The sequence below is a fragment of the Zingiber officinale genome, chromosome 2A, assembly GCF_018446385.1.
Source record: "Zingiber officinale cultivar Zhangliang chromosome 2A, Zo_v1.1, whole genome shotgun sequence".
In the NCBI taxonomy this organism is placed as follows: Eukaryota; Viridiplantae; Streptophyta; class Magnoliopsida; order Zingiberales; family Zingiberaceae; genus Zingiber; species Zingiber officinale.
Window position 1 is genome coordinate 163,593,754 of NC_055988.1, and position 19,476 is coordinate 163,613,229.

Genomic DNA, 19,476 nt, shown 5'->3' on the forward strand with positions numbered 1-19,476 from the left:
TCTTGAATTCCTTATTGTTCCTTACCACTACATCACACCCAGGAGGACCAAGCATCACACTTGATTATCTTCTTTCATTCCATTAATTGAGCACCTTTGCATTTAATATTACTTCTTATCTTTATGGATTTACGTAGTTAGTATCTACATGAGTATATACTCTAATAAGTCTTGATACCAATTATCAATAAATACAAAATATCTCGTTGGATATCTAACCTCTCTCATACAAAGGGTTGTTGTGCTAGAGTAAAATACCCCTTATGATTGGCGATATTGAGCTGCTTGAGATGAACAATATCACCTTTTGCTTTAATATTACTCTCTTCTCTCTTTCCTGTTGGTGCAATTGTCCTTGGATCCAGGTTGAGCAGTTTGACTAAACTCAAGTTGGCTCGAGCTTGAGTTTCGATGTTTGGCAACATGTGAGAGAAAAGTCAAGTTGATCAAGGGAGAATCAGATACTTGTTTAGAAAAATCTTAACTAGAGGTCAGGTAACGAGAAGTCCTAATTAGAGGTTAGGTAACGAAAAAATCTTAGTGAGTAAAGTTAAGTAGTGGAAGTCCTAATTGAAGGTTAGACAATAGAAAAGCATAATCAGTGAAGCTAGGCAGTGGAAGTCTTAACGGGGCTAGGCAAGGAAAAAGTCTAAGTGAGTCAAAGGTTAATCGAAAACTTGGTGAAAAAGCCTTGGTAGGTGAAGGATGGTCGGATGCAGGCCTTATGTCAATCAATTAGGGCAATTGATTAAAAGTGTTTTTGCATGAAAATAGAAGACTTTGGAATCGATTAGAGCAACTGATTTGGACTTCATCAATTGATTATAGTAATTGATTAAAGCTTGTTTACAAGAGCACAATAGGTGCTTGAATCGATTAAGAGATTCTCGAAGAAAGCTTCTAAATCAATTGGGTAATCGACTAATCGATTGATATGACTCACCAATCGATTAGTCAGGTGAAAATAGTCATTCTGTAGGCTTTGAAGGTTAAACTGACGTGACAATCGATTGGGGGCAAGCCTAATCAATTAGGAGGCGTCGAAACTGTTGGTGCGGGTAGCATTAACGGTCTAACCTAGGTTTTGATGAATGACAAATAGGTTAAGTTAGTTGTGTTGTTGTCTGACACTTTGATCAAGTGTGCAGGAAAAGTCCAGACAGGTCGACGGGCTGACCGGATGTCTGGCACGAAGTCCAGCTAGGTCGATGGGCTGACCGGATAGCTGGCAAGAAGTCCAAGCGGGTCGAGGGGCTGACCGGACGCTTGGCGAGAAGTCCAGCTAGGTCGACGGGCTGACCGGATAGCTGGCGAGAAGTCCAAGCGGGTCGACGGGCTGACCGGACGCTTGGCGAGAAGTCCAGCTAGGTCGACGGGCTGACCGGATAGCTGGCGAGAAGTCCAGACGGGTCGAAGGGCTGACCGGACGTCTGGCAGGTAAGTAAGGTAAGTCACTGGAGGGGAGTGACTGCGAGGACGCGTTCCCGGGAAGGGAACATTAGGCGTCGATCCGGCTTAGATCCATTTCGGATATCTAAGTCGAGATCGTGACTAGATTCCGGTCTCGGAAAGACGGAATCTAAGTCATACTTTGCTTATCTATAAAACTGTGCTAACAATCTTTGCTGCAGGGTACATTTGCCTCGGACTAACCTTTTCTTGCAGGAGAAGGACTTTCTGGAGAAGAGGGGTCCGGGCGCCCGGAGGGGATCCGGGCGCCCGGAGGTCCGGGCGCCCGGGAGGCAAGTTTTATCCTGATTGTGCGTCGCCACGTGGAGCTCACTGGTTGGACCTGCCACGTCTCACCAGGGTGCCTGGAAGGGATCCGGGGCGCCCTGAGCTTCATATAAAAGAAGGGGCAAGAGTGGAGCTTAATATCAACTAAGAATCCAAGATCTGCTGCTCTGTGCTCTTGCGACGCTACGAAAAGCTCTCCGACTCAGTGCTGGTTTTGTTTCAATTCTATTGTCGGTATTTTCTTTATTTGTCAATTCTTGTACTTAACTCTGTAATATTCGAATTGATAGTGATTGTCCAACGAAAGTGGTCAAGGACCACGGGCCTTCGAGTAGGAGTCGTCACAGGCTCCGAACGAAGTAAAAAATAACTGTGTTCGTTTACCTTTCCGCTGCGTTTAAACTCTTGTTTTTTCGAATCGATATTCACCCCCCCTCTATCGAATCTAACGGTCCTACAAGTGGTATCAGAGCAGGTACCGCTCTGATTTGGTGCAACCACCAATCAGGCAAAGGGGGGACTTTTTGAAAGAAAAATTAAATATCGTTTGTCTTTAAAATAAAACCTTACGCCTTTCGTTTTTTCCCTCCAAAACTGTTTTTGAAAAATACATCGTCATCTTTTCACTATTATTTAGTATCGACAAAATATTACATTTTCAAAAATTTGAGATAATATTTTTTATTAATATTTTAATAATATTTTATTATTTTTTTAAAAAAAAATTAGTGAAATATTATTTTTTCCAGCACTGCTAATCCAAGACCAAGTCTTGGGATTTTGTCTTTGTTTCATTGTGTGCAAGAACAATGTCTTTTCAAGAAGGATGGAACCCCAATGAACCACCACCGTACGATGAAGATTTCAACTACTAGAGGCGAAGAATGGAATGCTTCTTAGGAAGCGTAGATATCGATTATATGCTAATATTGAAAAAACCTTCTCAGAACTCGGAACTGAATAAAAACGTAAGTAAAATTATTTGTAATATTTTACCTAACAATATCATATGCAGACTAGAAAAATACAAGAATGCATATGAGTTGTGGACCCAGTTGATCAAGCTTCACGAGACGCCAATGGAGCTAGAAGATCAAGTTAAAGTCGAATCCGGACTCGAGTCAGATCCAACGGAGAAGCCTGCTGAATTAGGGGTTGCGCTCAAGGTTAGTAATATTTACCAAAACACCCTTGCTAGTAGTAGTTTAAAATATGTGCATGTTAATTTGGATATATCTGAAAGTATATGTGAAAATAGTGTACATGACAATACTTGCGAAAATACCCCTAGGATATTTTCTGATAAAACAAATATAATTAATTCAGAAAATACAGAAAATACCCCTAGGATATTTTCTGATAAAACAAATATAATTAATTTAGAAAATACAGAAAATCTGAAAATAATTAATAAATCTAAAAATTCAAATTTAAACCTAAACAAATTTGAAAATTCAAACAAAAAGGATGACAAGGTCAATATCAATCTAGACACAATTAATAAATTGTTTAATAATCTAGACAATATCAATCTAGAAAATTCTATCCAAACCCAAGATAATTTAATTAACAAAAAATTAAATTTTAATGATAAGACTTATTTAATAAATTCCACTAATTATATCAACTTAAAAGGTAAAGAAAATATAAGGATAAAATCAAACACTTTGATAAAATCAAAACGGAAGTTAACAAACTTAAAATTAAATGTTAAAGATAACATATTAAACAAAAATAATCTAGAAAATTCAAAATTAACAATTAATAAAAAGTTAAAAGATAAACCCTTAAAGAAATATAATTCAAACAATTTAATTAACTCAAAATTAAATAAAAACCTAAACTTTAAAAATAAGCTACTAAAGAAAGATAAGTCAATTAACCCAATAAAATTAAAATTGAAAGAAAATTTAAATATTAAATATACTCTTTTAAAGAAAGATAATTTGACCAATTTAATTAATTCAAAATTAAAAACTTAAATTTAAATTACAAATTAAACATTAAAACTTAACTAAAACTAACTCTAATTATACAAGAAATCTTAAAAATAAAAATCAACATTTTAGGGGGAGGCTCCAGAATAGCTGGCACCTCCAAAAATAATTTACCCGACAGGGTAACCGAAACAAACTTACCCGGTAGGGTACCCAAAAACCAACCTACCTGGCAGGGTAGTTAGGAATAGAATAAACAGGGACAAAAGTTTAACTTGACAAGTAGTACTGGTGAAGTTTTGGATGATAGTACGTTGGGGAAGCTTGGGCATCGCATGTCTAGAAAGATATGACTTCGATCTGGTGCATTTGGCCAAGTGGAACTGACCGAAGCTACCCCTTACGGATCCTAACTAGGTAGACCAAGGTTTGGTACTAAGCTCCGTGGATAGGACTATTCGGAAAACCTCGAAGGGTTGGTTACTTCTAATGATGTCCAGGTGACTCACCAAGCTCAGAAGTTTATCCGAAGAATGCCTATTTGTTGAGACCAAAGCTAAACCTGAATCTAACATAAGTTAAACCAAACTCTATAATTAAATCTAATTCATCTCACAAAATTATAGGATTCCCTGATTGATAATCTAGATCGGGTGAGATGAATAAGGATTAAATTAAATAATTTTCAAATTAAAATTAATTTTCAAATTTCAAATTAAATTAAAATTAATTAAAATTAAATTTCAAATTTCAAATTAAATTAAAATTAATTTTCAAATTTCAAATTAAATTAAATTTAATTAAAATTAAATTTCAAATTTCAAATTCAAATTATAATAACTTTAAAAACCATTTTAAAAATTCTTTAAAAACTATTTTAAAAATTCTTTAAAAACTATATTTAAAAATTATTTTCAAAATTCTTTAAAAACTATTTTAAAAAATTCTTTAAAAACTATTTTAAAAAATTCTTTAAAATCTATTTTAAAAATTCTTTAAAAAAAAACTATTTTAAAAATTCTTTAAAAAATATTTTAAAAATTCTTTAAAAAACTATTTTAAAAAATTCTTTAAAAACTATTTTAAAAAATTCTTTAAAATCTATTTTAAAAATTCTTTAAAAAAAAAAACTATTTTAAAAATTCTTTAAAAACTATTTTAAAAATTCTATAAAATCTATTTTAAAAATTCTTTAAAAAAAACTATTTTAAAAATTCTTTAAAAACTATATTTAAAAATCATTTTAAAAATTCTTTAAAAACTATTTTTAAAAAATTCTTTAAAAACTATTTTAAAAATTCTTTAAAAACTATTTTAAAAATTCTTTAAAATCTATTTTAAAAATTCTTTAAAAACTATTTTAAAAATTCTTTAAAAACTATATTTAAAAATTATTTTCAAAATTCTTTAAAATCTATTTTAAAAATTCTTTAAAAACTATTTTAAAAATTCTTTAAAATCATTTTAAAAATTCTTTAACAACTATTTTAAAAATTCTTTAAAATCTATTTTAAAAATTCTGTAAAAACTATTTTAAAAATTCTTTAAAATCTATTTTAAAAATTCTTTAAAAACTATTTTAAAAATTCTTTAAAAACTATTTTTAAAAATTCTTTAAAAAACTATTTTAAAAAATTCTTTAAAAACTATTTTAAAAATTCTTTAAAATCTATTTTAAAAATTCTTTAAAAAACAATTTTAAAAATTCTTTAAAAACTATTTTAAAAATTATTTAAAATCTATTTTAAAAATTCTTTAAAAACTATATTTAAAAATTATTTTCAAAATTCTTTAAAATCTATTTTAAAAATTCTTTAAAAACTATTTTAAAAATTCTTTAAAATCTATTTTAAAAATTCTTTAAAAACTATTTTAAAAATTCTTTAAAAAACTATTTTAAAAATTATTATTTTAAAACTATTTTAAAAATTCTTTAAAAACTATTTTAAAATTCTTTAAAAATTTTAAAAACAATTTTAAAAATTCTTTAAAAACTATTTTTAAAATTCTTTAAAACTATTTTAAAAATTCTTTAAAAACTATTTTTAAAATTCTTTAAAACTATTTTTAAAATTCTTTAAGAATTATTTGAAAAATTCTTTAAAAACTATTTGTAAAATTCTTTAAAAACTATTTTTGAAATTCTTTAAAAACTATTTTTAAATTTCTTTAAAAACTATTTTTAAAATTCTTTAAAAACTATTTTTAAAATTCTTTAAAAACTTTTAAAAATTCTTTAAAACTCTTTAAAAAAATCCTTTTAAAAATTATTTTAAAACATTTTAAAAATTATTTTAAAAACTCTTTTAAAAATCATTTTAAACTTTAAAAAATTATTTTAAAAATTATTTTAAAACATTTTAAAAACTATTTTAAAAATCATTTTAAACTTTAAAAAATTCTTTTAAAAAAATTATTTTAAAACATTTTAAAAATTATTTTAAAAACTCTTTTAAAAAATCATTTAAAAAAAAAAACTTTAAAAATTCTTTTAAAAAATTCTTTTAAAACCTTTTAAAAATTATTGTTATTTTAAAAATTATTTTAACTTAAAAATTATTTAAAAAAAAAAATTTAAAAATCATTTAAAAAATATTTTAAAAATCATTTTAAAACTATCTAAAAATTTTGTATCATTTTGAATGAAATTTTGTTAACTTAAAAATAGTAATAATAAATTATTTCTATAGATTATTTTCACTTTAAAAATTATTATTTTGACTTTAAACTCATTTTTAATCTTAAACATCATTTTAACCTTAAAATTAATTTTTAATTTGACTTAACTAAAAATTAAATCTTAAATTAAAACTTAATATTGAAATTAAAATTAAAATTAAAATTTTTAACTTAGAACTTGAAATTTAATTTAAACTTAAATTAACCACTAATATTAATTTAAATCTAAAATCAAAACTGAATCAAACATATGTTAATTGACATAAAACATATTATAAAAATCATTTTAAATTCCTTTTAAATGCTGTTTTAGTAATCCCTTTAAATTTTTTTTTAATAATCATAATTATAACTAACACTTTCATTGACCAGCTCAATCAAGTAATATGAAATTTAAATTATTTCACTAAGTATTAAATTATTAAATCAAGTGAAAACTAATCAATAAATTATTGATAATGGTTAACTGTTATTGAATTAATAAAATCTTATCTTATTTAACCTTAAACTAAAGTTAAGCACCTGAATCTAAAATTAATTAATAATTGATTAATCAAATTCAAATAAACAGTTATACCAAGGATACAGAGATAATAATATATGTATTACTAAATTAGACAAATGTGTTAGGGCTTTGAAATTTAACACAACCAAACCTTAGTATTAAAGGGAAGATATTAAATTAAGGGGAGTAACCAATTCAGGGGGAGGTTCAATTTCTTTTAAATCCCCTATAAAGATTAATAAATAAGGAGGATTAATAAATTAAAGGAATATCAAATTAAAGGAATATCAAATTCAAGGGGAAGTTTATTTTTTAATTATCTCCTTAAGCGTTATTTTTTTTAATCTTCTCTTTAAAATCTCTCTAGAAAATTCTACCTCATTTAAAAAATAATAATAATAATAATACTTTGAATATTTTTAGCAAATATTTTCAAACTTTTAAGTATCAAGTTCAGGGGGAGAAATTAATTAAAATTTTGTGTGTTTGAAAAATACTTTTTTACATCTATTTTAAAACTAACTTATTTTTAAAACACCAGTTTTCAAAAAGTTAAATTTAACTAAGTTTAATCCCACCTAATTTTCAAACCTGATTTGAAAAATTAACTATTTCCAAAATTAGCCTTAAAAATTAATTTTGGCAAAAATTTTATTTCTTGAAAAGTTTAATTTTTGCTTTGTTTGAAAAATCGAAGTTGAAAAATTTACCTTTTTGAAAATTAAATGTTACTTAAACATAAAAAGTAAATTTGAAAAACCTGTCTTGAAAATTTCTACACGCTTGAAAAGTTAAACTTGATTAACTTTAACTTTTCAAAACTCAACTTGTCTATTGAAATTTTGAAATTAATTTAAGTCAACTTGACTATTTTTTAACTTGGTGTTAAAAATTGCACTTTTATCTTTCAAATTTAGAACCAAACTTAGTTATCTTTCAAAATTTGATTACCTGTTACAGTAAGTCTTCACTATGATTAGTTACCTTTGTTCATTTTTTGATGAATGTCAAAGGGGGAGGAGGGTTAGGTGGTTAAGTTAGCTAAACCAATTTGAAAATACAAACTAACAAACTTTAAAACCACATAAATGCATGTTGTTTCTTGCATATGTTTTCACTAACTTAACCAGGTTGTCATTCTATCAAAAAGGGGGAGATTGTTGGTGCGGGTAGCACTAACGGTCTAACCCAAGTTTTGATGAATGACAAATAGGTTAAGTTAGTTGTGTTGTTGTCTGACACTTTGATCAAGTGTGCAGGAAAAGTCCAGACAGGTCGACGGGCTGACCGGATGTCTGGCACGAAGTCCAGCTAGGTCGATGGGCTGACCGGATAGCTGGCAAGAAGTCCAAGCGGGTCGACGGGCTGACCGGACGCTTGGCGAGAAGTCCAGCTAGGTCGACGGGCTGACCGGATAGCTGGCGAGAAGTCCAAGCGGGTCGACGGGCTGACCGGACGCTTGGCGAGAAGTCCAGCTAGGTCGACGGGCTGACCGGATAGCTGGCGAGAAGGCCAAGCGGGGCGACGGGCTGACCGGACGCTTGGGTAAGTCACTGGAGGGGAGTGACTGCGAGGACGCGTTCCCGGGAAGGGAACATTAGGCGTCGATCCGGCTTAGATCCATTTCGGATATCTAAGTCGAGATCGTGACTAGATTCCGGTCTCGGAAAGACGGAATCTAAGTCATACTTTGCTTATCTATAAAACTGTGCTAACAATCTTTGCTGCAGGGTACATTTGCCTCGGACTAACCTTTTCTTGCAGGAGAAGGACTTTCTGGAGAAGAGGGGTCCGGGCGCCCGGAGGGGATCCGGGCGCCCGGAGGTCCGGGCGCCCGGAAGGGATCCGGGCGCCCGGGAGGCAAGTTTTATCCTGATTGTGCGTCGCCACGTGGAGCTCACTGGTTGGACCTGCCACGTCTCACCAGGGCGCCTGGAAGGGATCCGGGGCGCCCTGAGCTTCATATAAAAGAAGGGGCAAGAGTGGAGCTTAATATCAACTAAGAATCCAAGATCTGCTGCTCTGTGCTCTTGCGACGCTACGAAAAGCTCTCCGACTCAGTGCTGGTTTTGTTTCAATTCTATTGTCGGTATTTTCTTTATCTGTCAATTCTTGTACTTAACTCTGTAATATTCGAATTGATAGTGATTGCCCAACGAAAGTGGTCAAGGACCACGGGCCTTCGAGTAGGAGTCGTCACAGGCTCCGAACGAAGTAAAAAACAACTGTGTTCGTTTACCTTTCCGCTGCGTTTAAACTCTTGTTTTTTCGAATCGATATTCACCCCCCCCCCCTCTATCGAATCTAACGGTCCTACAGAAACAACCCTAGAAAAGGGGTTTAACGAGATTTGAAGCACAGTTGTGTTACTCAATCTGCCGGAGATATTTGGAACTTTAGTTGAATTTAAATATACCAAATTTAAATTCTACTTATATGTTGAAATGACCTGAACTGGTAATCTCAGGCTGCCAGCAGGGGCTGGTGTCTGCCAAGTGTCGAACGCAAGCTTCACAGTGGCTGACTGGGCAAGTTAGCTGAGCGAGAGGCCGACCGGGTGAGTTTACCAAGTGAGAGGTTGACCGGGCGAATTTACTGAGCGAGTAGATGACCGATCGAGTTGGGTCAGCCGGGCAAAGAGGCCGAGCGAGCTCTTGACCCAAGTCAGATCGGGAAGAATAGCCGACCGAGCGAGCTACCTGTTGAGCAAATTGACCGTCGACCGAATTAGCTGTCGACCGAGCGAAATAGCTGTCGACTGAGCAAATTAGTTACCGACCGCGCGAAATAGCATCGACCGAATGAATTAGCTGCCGAGCGAATCAAAGTCTTCTGCCGAGCGAGTTGTTGCCAAGCGAGTCGAAGGCTTCTGTCGAGCGAGTTGCTGCCGAGTGACCGGGCGGGCGAACAGCAGAGCAAAACGATCGACCGAGCGAAGCCTAGAAAGCGGCCAGACGAGTGAACTGAGTGAACCGAGGCCTGCGACAAACGCAATTTCTTTGAAATAGATTTGCCCTACCTCCGACTGTGTTTCGAGGCTTTCTTGGGTGGTATGTTTCCTATGATACAATGGTAAATCGTGATTCCTACTAAGCACTGATGGTCATGGTCAACTGAGAGGTGCCCGACTATTATCACGGGCACTCCACCGAGCAAGAAATGCACGATAGAGGAGAAGGGGAACATAGGTGGAGATTCAGCCTTTCATGTGTGTAACTTTTTATCTGTAGTCGTAACCTCCTTATATAAGAGCTAAAGACCAAAGGGGCAGTGTTAATGATCATTATTCGCCAATTGTGAAATGGGCAGTGTTAATGATTGTTCAATAATCACTATTCTACAGTTGTGAAGCAAAATCTTGGTTGTCCGGACCCTGAATTTGCACCCCTTACGCACCCATGCATGAGAGAGAGCCTCTTTCCATGCATTTGTTCACATTCTCAATGCATGTAAATTAATATAAACTAACCAACATACTTTGAAGCTCCCAACGTGGGACTAAAGTCTCATTCACAATGGAGCTCTATGCCTCTTCCACCTCTTCTCTATTCACATATATCCAACAAGTTGTTCACTCCAGTTCTTGGAGATTCTGAGGCAAAGTGTCGCTACATTTCCAAGTCAACAAGAGGCATTTCCGAGCAACAAGAGATCAAGCAAGCAAGATTTTCATTGTATTATGTATTTACTTTTTTTTTTTTATTCTTGTTTTGAGGTTATCTCTCCTCTAAAAAGTTTCCAAAAAGTTTCCAAGAAAAAGAATTTCATAGTGGATAAGATCATGAGAACCGCATCCTTGGATTACATGATTAGTCATCTTAAAGAGGTGGAGATTAAATAGAAATGAAGATGTTAATATTGTTTCAAATTTTCTATTGCAAACCAAATTTAAAAAAGTGGTCAAAACGATTCACCCTATCCCCTTAGCTCTCTAACTATCCTAACTGGTAAAAATCTTACGAGTCATGATTTGTCAACTAGGTTGACTATTTTTCTATAGCTCGATTGCCTCACCATGATGATGACAAGAATCAATTGCAATGAGAGCATAAATTAAATATACACAAATCCTTATACCTATACATTAACTTTATAGTTATAAAATACAAGTCCAACAAATCACCAACCAAGTCATAAAGAGAGTTTGATCACCAAAGTTGTCAAATTCTTCTGTCGATAGTAATCCATATTGTAAAGGAATCATCAATATTATTAAAATGCAAGCTAGCATAATGATTCAAATTTGATTTATTACTATATTAAGTAATATATTTGAATAAAAGGTGAAATGTATTATCCATAGCTCCCCATGATTGCCCTTACATCATTAGGAAGGAGTAAATCAGGAAATCAAAACTAAAGGTAATTTCTTGATCGTGGCCGAAATTCAACCCTTGTTCAATTTTATAAATTACCAATTTGACTATATCCTAAAGAGACTATAGTAATATAAGTATTTCAATTCATTGTTTCCACTATGATAGTCTTATTGATTGGGATATTTTATTAGCACCACCTAACATACAACAATTAAGATCGCCTTTGATGACATCAACAACTCATCGATGGAGTCGACACCTATTCAATGATGCCAATATCTCCTCAATGAGGTAGAAGTCATCTAAGATGCAAAGATAAGTTAGTAAAGAGTATGATAACCATGACATAACTATTTTAATAATTTTAAAATAGTTTAGACAAAATTAATGATTTCTATCAAGCTAAATCAATTTTAATCAAATTCGTAAAAAAAAAAATTTATTTTGTCAGAGGAATCAGTCCCACGACACGTGGAATTTTGTCAGAATATCTAATCTTTTGGTATAATAAATCCGAATCAAATTTTTTGCAATCATTAAACATTACCTAGATTAGCACCAAATCGTCACTAGATTTTGTCAAAAGTCAAACCGCAGAAACCAAAGAATCTACTTCTACAGTGGGACTGCCGCTTCGAGCACTCGATTCCTCTCTCTTTAGTTAGGAGAGACTACCACTGTTCATGGCGAAGACGCCGTGGTCGACGAAGCTCCGGAGGAAGCCGCCGTCGCAGTAGAGCAGCTCGTCCTCCTCCTCCGCCGCCATCATCGCCGCCTCCGGGCTCCACCAGTCGCCGCTGCCAAATGCGTGGTTCTGGTTTACCCCCGAGCCCACGTGGCCGTTGACAGCCGCCATATCTGCCATCTCCTTCTCGTCGCCGTTCTTCGCGAATCGGCCCCGCACCCGCGGCCGGCTGTCGGCGAGCGTCTTTCTGCACGCGTACTGGAAGGAATGCCAATTAGTCGATCGATCGGTCGGTTAAAATTGAGTAAAATTGGAATACGCACAGTGATCTTCTTTTGGAAGTTCCTCTGATTGCGTTTGCTCCTATATCGGTCGATCCTTTCTTTCCGTTCCTCGGCACTGTATCGCCGGACTCTTCCCGGATCGCCGGCTGATCCTTCCAGCGAACCGTATTGAGTCCCCTGCAATCGAAATTCATGGAAAAAGCTGCAAGGTCGGATCTTGATCGTAGTAAACGATCCAAAATGAGTTTTTTAGCAGGAAATATGGGAATTTCAGTTTCAGTAACCTGGAGGTCGCCGGTGCTGAGCACGGAGGACGGCGAGGAGGAGTACGGAGGAGGAGGAGGCTGGTCTTGGAGATCGCCTGACGTCGTATCGTGGTGGTAGTAGTAGTGGTGGTGGAGGGGAAGCGACAGGGAGCAGCCGCTCCGGTGGAGGTCTGAGTACTGGGCGGCGAAGAAGGTGGAGGAGAAGGGGAAGAGGCGGCCGTAGAGAGCTTCATGGAAGTGCTCCGGAGGAGGATCGGATGCGGATGAGATGAACGGTTGGTGGCGGAGGCCGCCGTAGGAGGAGGAGGAGAGGAACATGGCGTTCAAGTGCTTTGCGCCGAGGAGGGAGCTCGATTTATGGACTAGGAAGGAGGCGCTGCGAGGGCCCCGCTGGATTTCGGAACCACGACAGTGGTTGGTTGGCCGACGTGGGTCCCACGAAAAATGTGAATGGGTGTGGACCGCTGAGTCGGCTGACAAGTCTTTGTATCAAATATTTCATTTAGAGGGCACTCACCTCCAGTTGACATGCTGCCTCTGTGGCCCCCTCTCTTGCCCCGGGGCGGGGCTATGGTGGACCAATATGGTGTTATAGTTATCTCTCAAATTACGTTTTTAGCCTTATAATTTATATTTTTTTTAATTTTAATTTTGATATGAGTCAATTTATATTTTTTAACCCTTTAATTTGTAATATTTTTTAATTTCAATCAATTTTCTTCTACAATTAAAATTTTTCAACGGAAAATGATAAGTTGTAAATTGAATTTGAGGATTTTGATTTTTTATAACCCATGTATTTTTTATATTTCAATCATAAATTAGATATTTTCCGTTGAAAAATTTTAATTTTGGAAGAAAAAGGACTGAAATTGAAAAATATTACAAGTTACAGGACTAAAAACGTAAATTAACTCATAACAGGACTAAAATTGTAAAAGATGTAAATTATAGAATTGAAAATATAATTTTCTCCAAATATTTATTGTTCAATTCTTAGCTATGGATTATGTGTAGAATTTTTTTTAATAAGACTTAGTTATAACGAACATTGAGATTCTGATTATTTTGATAGACACAGGAAAATTTTTATGGAACGGGGTCAATCATCCTGGCTTGATGACTGTTAAAAAGCTTAGGTGAAGTCAGATCAATCGATGCTAGATCTCTTGATCCATTAAAAAATAGATCAGGAGATAGACCACTTGTAATTATGGTTGGGTCATAGTTTTGATCCTGTCACAATTGGTTGTGATCCCTCTCTAAATTCACTATTTCTCTTAAGTTATAGTTTGAGTCGGGACGGGTGGTCAGAGGCCCAATGATGGAGCCAGCCCCGACGAACTACCCGGGCTAATATTAGGATGTGTGCCACAAGTTTTGATGCCGACATTGTCAATGTCGTCACTCCGGGCTAGCCGCCGATGCCGACATCATTGCCCCCGAGCTAGTTGCACATTTTCCTTATTTTCCTCCTTTTTTCCACTATTGTTTCCTTTCTCATGTCGTTGGCTACCCGAGCTACACCTCGAGTAGCCATGAACATGGCTTCGCCACTGTAGAGGCCGCCGACAGTGGACAAGTGGTTAGGTTAGTAGGTGCTGAGCGGGGGGCGACCTCTAGCCACCCGCCCCGACCCAAATTATAATATGAGAGTTGGTGGATCCGATCATTAATTATAAGTGGTACATCTCCTGATCCACTTTTTTATGGTCTAAAGGATCCTATCTCATATCGATCATCCGGATTCGACGTTACCTATAAAGATTATTTTTTTTTCTCTTTGTTTTAAAGAAAAATAAACAAAATAAATTTTTTTTATGAAACCATGATCGATTTCCTAATCCGTAATGATTATTTAAAATATTTTATTACTTTCATAGTGTTTAAGAGGTATTTGTAGGATTCCATCCATGACTTTGGGATCGAATGAGGTGCTAATAAAATGTTTTTGAAAAATTAAATAGATTGAATCAGTGTGGAAAATTATTTGATTTTAAAAAAAAATATTTGTCATTTAACGAAAATAGATTTTTCAGTTGATTATAATCTATTATTACATCGAATATTATTAGATTAAACAAAGTGGCAGCACCCTAAACGCGAGAGACAGAGAGAGACAACGCAACCGCCTCCCAGATTCTATGGAATTGGAGTTCCACTGAAAGAAATGGGCATCGCAATACGCGCTGAAAGATTGCCCCCTGCTGCAGATTTGGTCAATAGAAGAAAGTCAACTTCCTTAAGTCGTCGTCTTGATTTGACAAAAATACTTTAGTCAGCCCATACGAAAAAAAGAGGGTTCAAACATTTTTCCCACATGACCTTCCCGCGTCCCTATCCTCGACCTGGCCCCACACGTTCTTCACCTTTCAGAAACCAATTGATCGATCGAAAAGGATTCGACCGTTGGAAAAGTGAATGAAAAATAACTGAAAAATGTTGCTCCACTCACCCTTGCACAACATGACATTGCACAAGAAAGAATTAGCAGCAGCTTCCAAGCCAATCAGAAGAGAACCCACACAGAGTCAGCAGCATCCCACTGACATTGCACAGCAGTACCTACAGCAAACAAACTTGAAGGGGCCATGGCCAACCCAACGTGATAAACTCCAGCAGCTTTTCTTCATGCCACAATTTGCAAAGCTATGTTGACTCTTCACATGCGAATGTCAAAAGCATGGTTAAGCAATCATAGAGGGAAACATATAAACAACTCACTCAGACATGAAAAGACTTAACTGATTGAGTTCAAGAACAGACGGATAAGATACTTCATATCCTGGCAAGTAATGGAGAAGATTAGGCTGTGCTGCAATCCTATCTCTGGTCTTCAGCTTTACACTTAGTAGAACTTTATCAAAAGGTCAACTCACGGCATAGTAAAGCCACTAGAACCGAGTGGGGAGGCAATTATTGTGAGGTGATACTCCGAACCTAGATAAGATTTTGTGATTTGTTTTAATGCAAAGCATTGGCTGTTAACAACATACTATCACAAACTAGCTACATCAAAGAGCATGAATGGAACAGTCAAGGTGTTTTCAGATCAATATAAGCAGCTTTTGGGAGTCTTAAGTTTTAGGATCTATAGCATTGGAACACTGAAAGTTTTTCTCCAAGGTGTAGACGACCGATCGAACAAGGCCAATTGGATGCCACATTCAGTTTTGCTGGTTACTGCTGAGAAAAACTTAATGACTTCCTGTGCGTCAACTGCTTGGCCATGGCAGAAGAAACAGTAGGTCATTTACTTTTCAGCTGCAGTGGAAGTAGGGCAGGATGGAAATGGATTCTCGATGTCCGTAGAAGCTTGATTGGGATCTACAGTGTGTCTGAACTGGAAAGCTCCAAAGTTCAATATCCTTGTCCATCTCCATGCATGGCTATGCAGCATTTGGATCTATCGTTGTTAGACCATTTGGTGGGACGCGCTTTGGATGTGGAGAAACAGAGAAAGTCGAGAACTTGAGCATTATCAAAGGACTTATAATTGAGGTTAAAACTACAAGTTCAAGACAAGGTTCTTAGATTTGTTATCAAATATCAAGATACTGTAACTGAACTAATCGCAATAGAGAGACCAAAGATTCTCTAACAAATATATGGCAGTTATTCCAGAGTTTCTACCAAGGAAACCTAGATACTCACAGATTAAACTACATATGCATCACTTTGATCCCCCAAAAGGAAGAATGCTAATTTACTAAGTGTCTTCAGGCCAATGACTCATGAAACCATTAGCATTAAACTTAGGTCCAGAGCCCTTTAACAAAGATTGCAAAGCTATATATCATAAGTATCAGTTCGCAATCATTAAAAACAAAGGTGCCAAAGACTGGAATTAGTGTCACAAAAAGATAATTGAAACTGCACTAATCAATAGACTGAAAAAAAAACTTATCTTTTCAGATATTCTTCATAAAATTCTGATAAGAAGCAGTAGAAATGGAGCTCTAAAATTTGCTCTCTCTCGTTCAGACAAGGCAAATTTTCAGAAACAGGTTGGCTTTGCTTGGCTAATAGCTTGGGAGTACATTGGGAGGAATGCACACATAGTTTTATGTAGGGGGATGTCGAAAAATTTCAAGGAAAGTAAGCTAACATGAAGTGAAGCTTGGGTATAGGCAATATGATTACAAATAAGCAAAATTGTTTTCCAACATACAATGAGAGAGCATATTAGGTGTTGTTTGTGATGATAAGGTACTTCTGAGCTTAAAGGGAAGATTTACAAAATGGCGGTTAGACTTGCTATTTTAAATGGAGTTAAATGTTGGGTTATGAAGTGAGCATATAAATAGAAAATGAGAGTCGCTGAAATGGGATGTTAAGGTGGATATGGGGACATATGGTGATGGATATAATAAGAAATGAGAGCATTAGAGAAAAAGTAAGGTTGCACTTATTGAGAAAAAACTCCAATAAATATGTTTAAGATGATATAGATATGTACTTAAATGACCTATAAATTTTCTAGTTAGGAATACACACATTAATTGAGAAAGATAAAAAAAAACTTGGTTAGAATGATAAAATATGATAAAATTTATTTAAATATAGATAAAGATATAGTAAGTCATCGAGTCAATGGTGTAGGGGATCCATATAGTCGACCCTAGTTAATAGAATAAAGGCTTGAATTTGTTGATGTTGTAATGAAAGAGCACATCACTGTATAGTTGCTTTTCAAAACTATAGATTATGGCTGGTCAAAACCTGTGTGAAGAAGAGGCTGAAAACTGAACTCACATGGGGCAAGTGGAAGCACCGATAAATTACATTATGAAACTTCAAATATCTAAAGGATGGGTGATAGTCCTTAGTGACATCTATATTTTTTTAAAAAATTATGAGTTATTGAGGCAAACTACACTAGTACTAATTTAAATATTAAACATTTGAACATGTCTAGATGACATTTATCTATGTTTATCCAAATTATGAGGCTTTCGGAAAATCTATCGGCTTTCATATATGCTCAGTTATATATCTTTGAACACATATTTCAGTATTTTGTCACATATCTTTGAACACATATTTCAGTATTTTGTCACATAGGCGTTGCAGTTTCAATAGAAAGTGAAAATTTGAAGACAAAGAATTGCAATTTTTTTATTCTTCATATCATAAGCATTACAAATAAAATTTTATCAAATAATAAAATTTTTAACATCACTCAATATGCCAAGGTAATGTTAGACTCTGGTATTAATGAAGGATTATCTCGTAATGGTTAAAACTTTTAAGTTTGAAGGTTCAAGATTACTAACAAATTAGTTTATGCCTAAAACTTAGTTTATTCTCCACAATAGTTTATATAAAAAAAAGAACAAGAAAAAAAAAACACTGAAGGTTCAAGACATTCCAACTACAGATAACAATTAACAACTAAGAAATACAACTTGGTTTACTTTTTTTCTTTAAAAAAAGCTTTGAATAAAAAAAAACAAACATACGCCTTCCTGAAATCTCTACCATTACTCTAATTCTTTTATTTATCAGAAAAAACCAGTTCTAAACGTGCAGTCAATGCACGATCATTCATTAAACATAAAAATAAGCCTCTTGTCTTCATTCAAAGTGTTCTTCCTATTGATTAACAAGTTTATATTACAATTTATAGATAATGGCCACTCTTTAGTCCTAATAATGTTAACTTAGTAACTTAAACATGGATCAAAATTGGTCAACTGATGTCCTGTCAATATCTGCATTTGGTACAACAACTACCAATTAAACAAACCTTAAACTTGTTTAGCTTCTAATTTGGTTTATATTTCAAGTTCTATGAAAGAACAATATCTCCAAGGTCCCCGAAAGCATGAAACTTGACCTATGCGAGCATATTAAATCATCAGTGTTGTACTAAATTTGTGTGGTTTACTAATTAATTGCATCCATTAACTAAAATAAATTATTTTTTAAAAAACAAACAGTAGGAGACAGAGGATAATATGAAGACAGACTAATTCTCAAAATAATATAATGTTACTTACCAGGGCATGTTGAAATAGGAGAAGTATGAAGGGGTGAAATGAAAAGTTTGCCTACATCCTGCCGGCGGCTGCTATAAAAGCACATCCTTCTTACGGTGCTCGTCCATGGCGGAAGAAGACTTCGCCGGCTATTCTCCTCGGTCGGAGGATTTCGAATTCCACATGACTGCTGATGACGACCTAGCCCTGCTCTCTCCGGCCGATGAACTCTTCTACAAGGGGAAGCTTCTCCCTCTCCACCTCCCCCCGCGCCTGCAAATGGTTGAGCAGCTTCTGGCCAACCCACCCTCCGCCGACGATGCCGCCGGAGACGAAGGAACCGATTATCTCTCCTGCAACTCCAGCGTCATGCATTCTCATTCCAATTCGCTTCCCAAGAAATCATGGACCAAGAAGCTCCTCAACCTCAAGATCAAAGCTCCGAAATCCTACTTGAGGTCCTTTTTCCACAAATCCAGATCCTCCGAAGAGGACTTGAAGACTTCAAAGAGCATGAAACGCGATCAAAATGAGATCTTGGCGGACGACGAGCGAGTGACCAAGTCCTCTGTTTCCTCCTCCGCCGCTGTTGCGACGAAGTCGTTGTCCTTCTCGAGCACCGCCAACACGGGCGGGAAGTCGACACTGAAGAGGAGCAGCAGCGTGAGCTCCGACGCGGAGAACTCGATCCAAGGAGCGATTGCCCACTGCAAGAAGAGTCAGCTGGAAGTTGACTCGGCGGCGGCGAGGAAGAGCGCGGGCAATGTGGGCTTCTACCTCCTCTCCGCTTCCAAGATTGCTCCGGACTGCGAACAGAGCAAGAAAACAGAGATGATGCAGTTTGACTTTTGTTTTTGATGTTTCATCTACGAAAAAAGAGAGTCAAAAGATCTTCTTCGAGCTCAATGAATGTTGGTCATCCAGATTCTTGACATCGATTTGCGTCTTCAGTTCTCAAAATTAATCATTCTCGACTCTTCAAAGTCTTAACTGCAAATGGTTTTAAGCAAACAAAGATTAATGAATACAATATCTTCAAAAAGAATATTAAATGAAAAGAACTTTCTCCCCCAGTTAAACTGC

General features: G+C 35.3%; 2 protein-coding genes across 2 annotated transcripts; one reads left to right on the top strand and one right to left on the bottom strand.

Moving 5' to 3' along the window:
• Positions 1–11,679: 11,679 nt before the first annotated feature.
• Positions 11,680–12,731, bottom strand: LOC122040234. Its single transcript, XM_042599571.1, has 3 exons — positions 12,431–12,731; positions 12,186–12,323; positions 11,680–12,120 (listed from the first exon to the last, which is right to left on the bottom strand). Exons 1-3 carry the CDS (start codon positions 12,728–12,730, stop codon positions 11,839–11,841), a joined length of 720 nt encoding a protein of 239 aa, XP_042455505.1. The 5' UTR covers position 12,731; the 3' UTR covers positions 11,680–11,838.
• Positions 12,732–18,519: 5,788 nt separating this feature from the next.
• On the top strand, positions 18,520–19,251 carry LOC122044205 (probable membrane-associated kinase regulator 4). The gene has a single exon (XM_042604733.1). The coding sequence runs from the start codon at positions 18,520–18,522 to the stop codon at positions 19,249–19,251; it is 732 nt and encodes a 243-aa protein (XP_042460667.1).
• The last annotated feature ends 225 nt before the right edge of the window (positions 19,252–19,476 follow it).

What these genes read in the sequence shown, in the direction of transcription:
- LOC122040234 (XM_042599571.1), bottom strand. Translation starts at nt 12,730, where the DNA reads ATGTTCCTCTCCTCCTCCTCCTACGGCGGCCTCCGCCACCAACCGTTC. An exon ending in TCAGCACCGGCGACCTCCAG is followed by an intron (nt 12,324 to 12,430) that starts GTTACTGAAACT and finishes TTTCGATTGCAG; the next exon opens with GGGACTCAATACGGTTCGCT. An exon ending in ACTTCCAAAAGAAGATCACT is followed by an intron (nt 12,121 to 12,185) that starts GTGCGTATTCCA and finishes CATTCCTTCCAG; the next exon opens with TACGCGTGCAGAAAGACGCT.
- LOC122044205 (XM_042604733.1), top strand. Translation starts at nt 18,520, where the DNA reads ATGGCGGAAGAAGACTTCGCCGGCTATTCTCCTCGGTCGGAGGATTTC.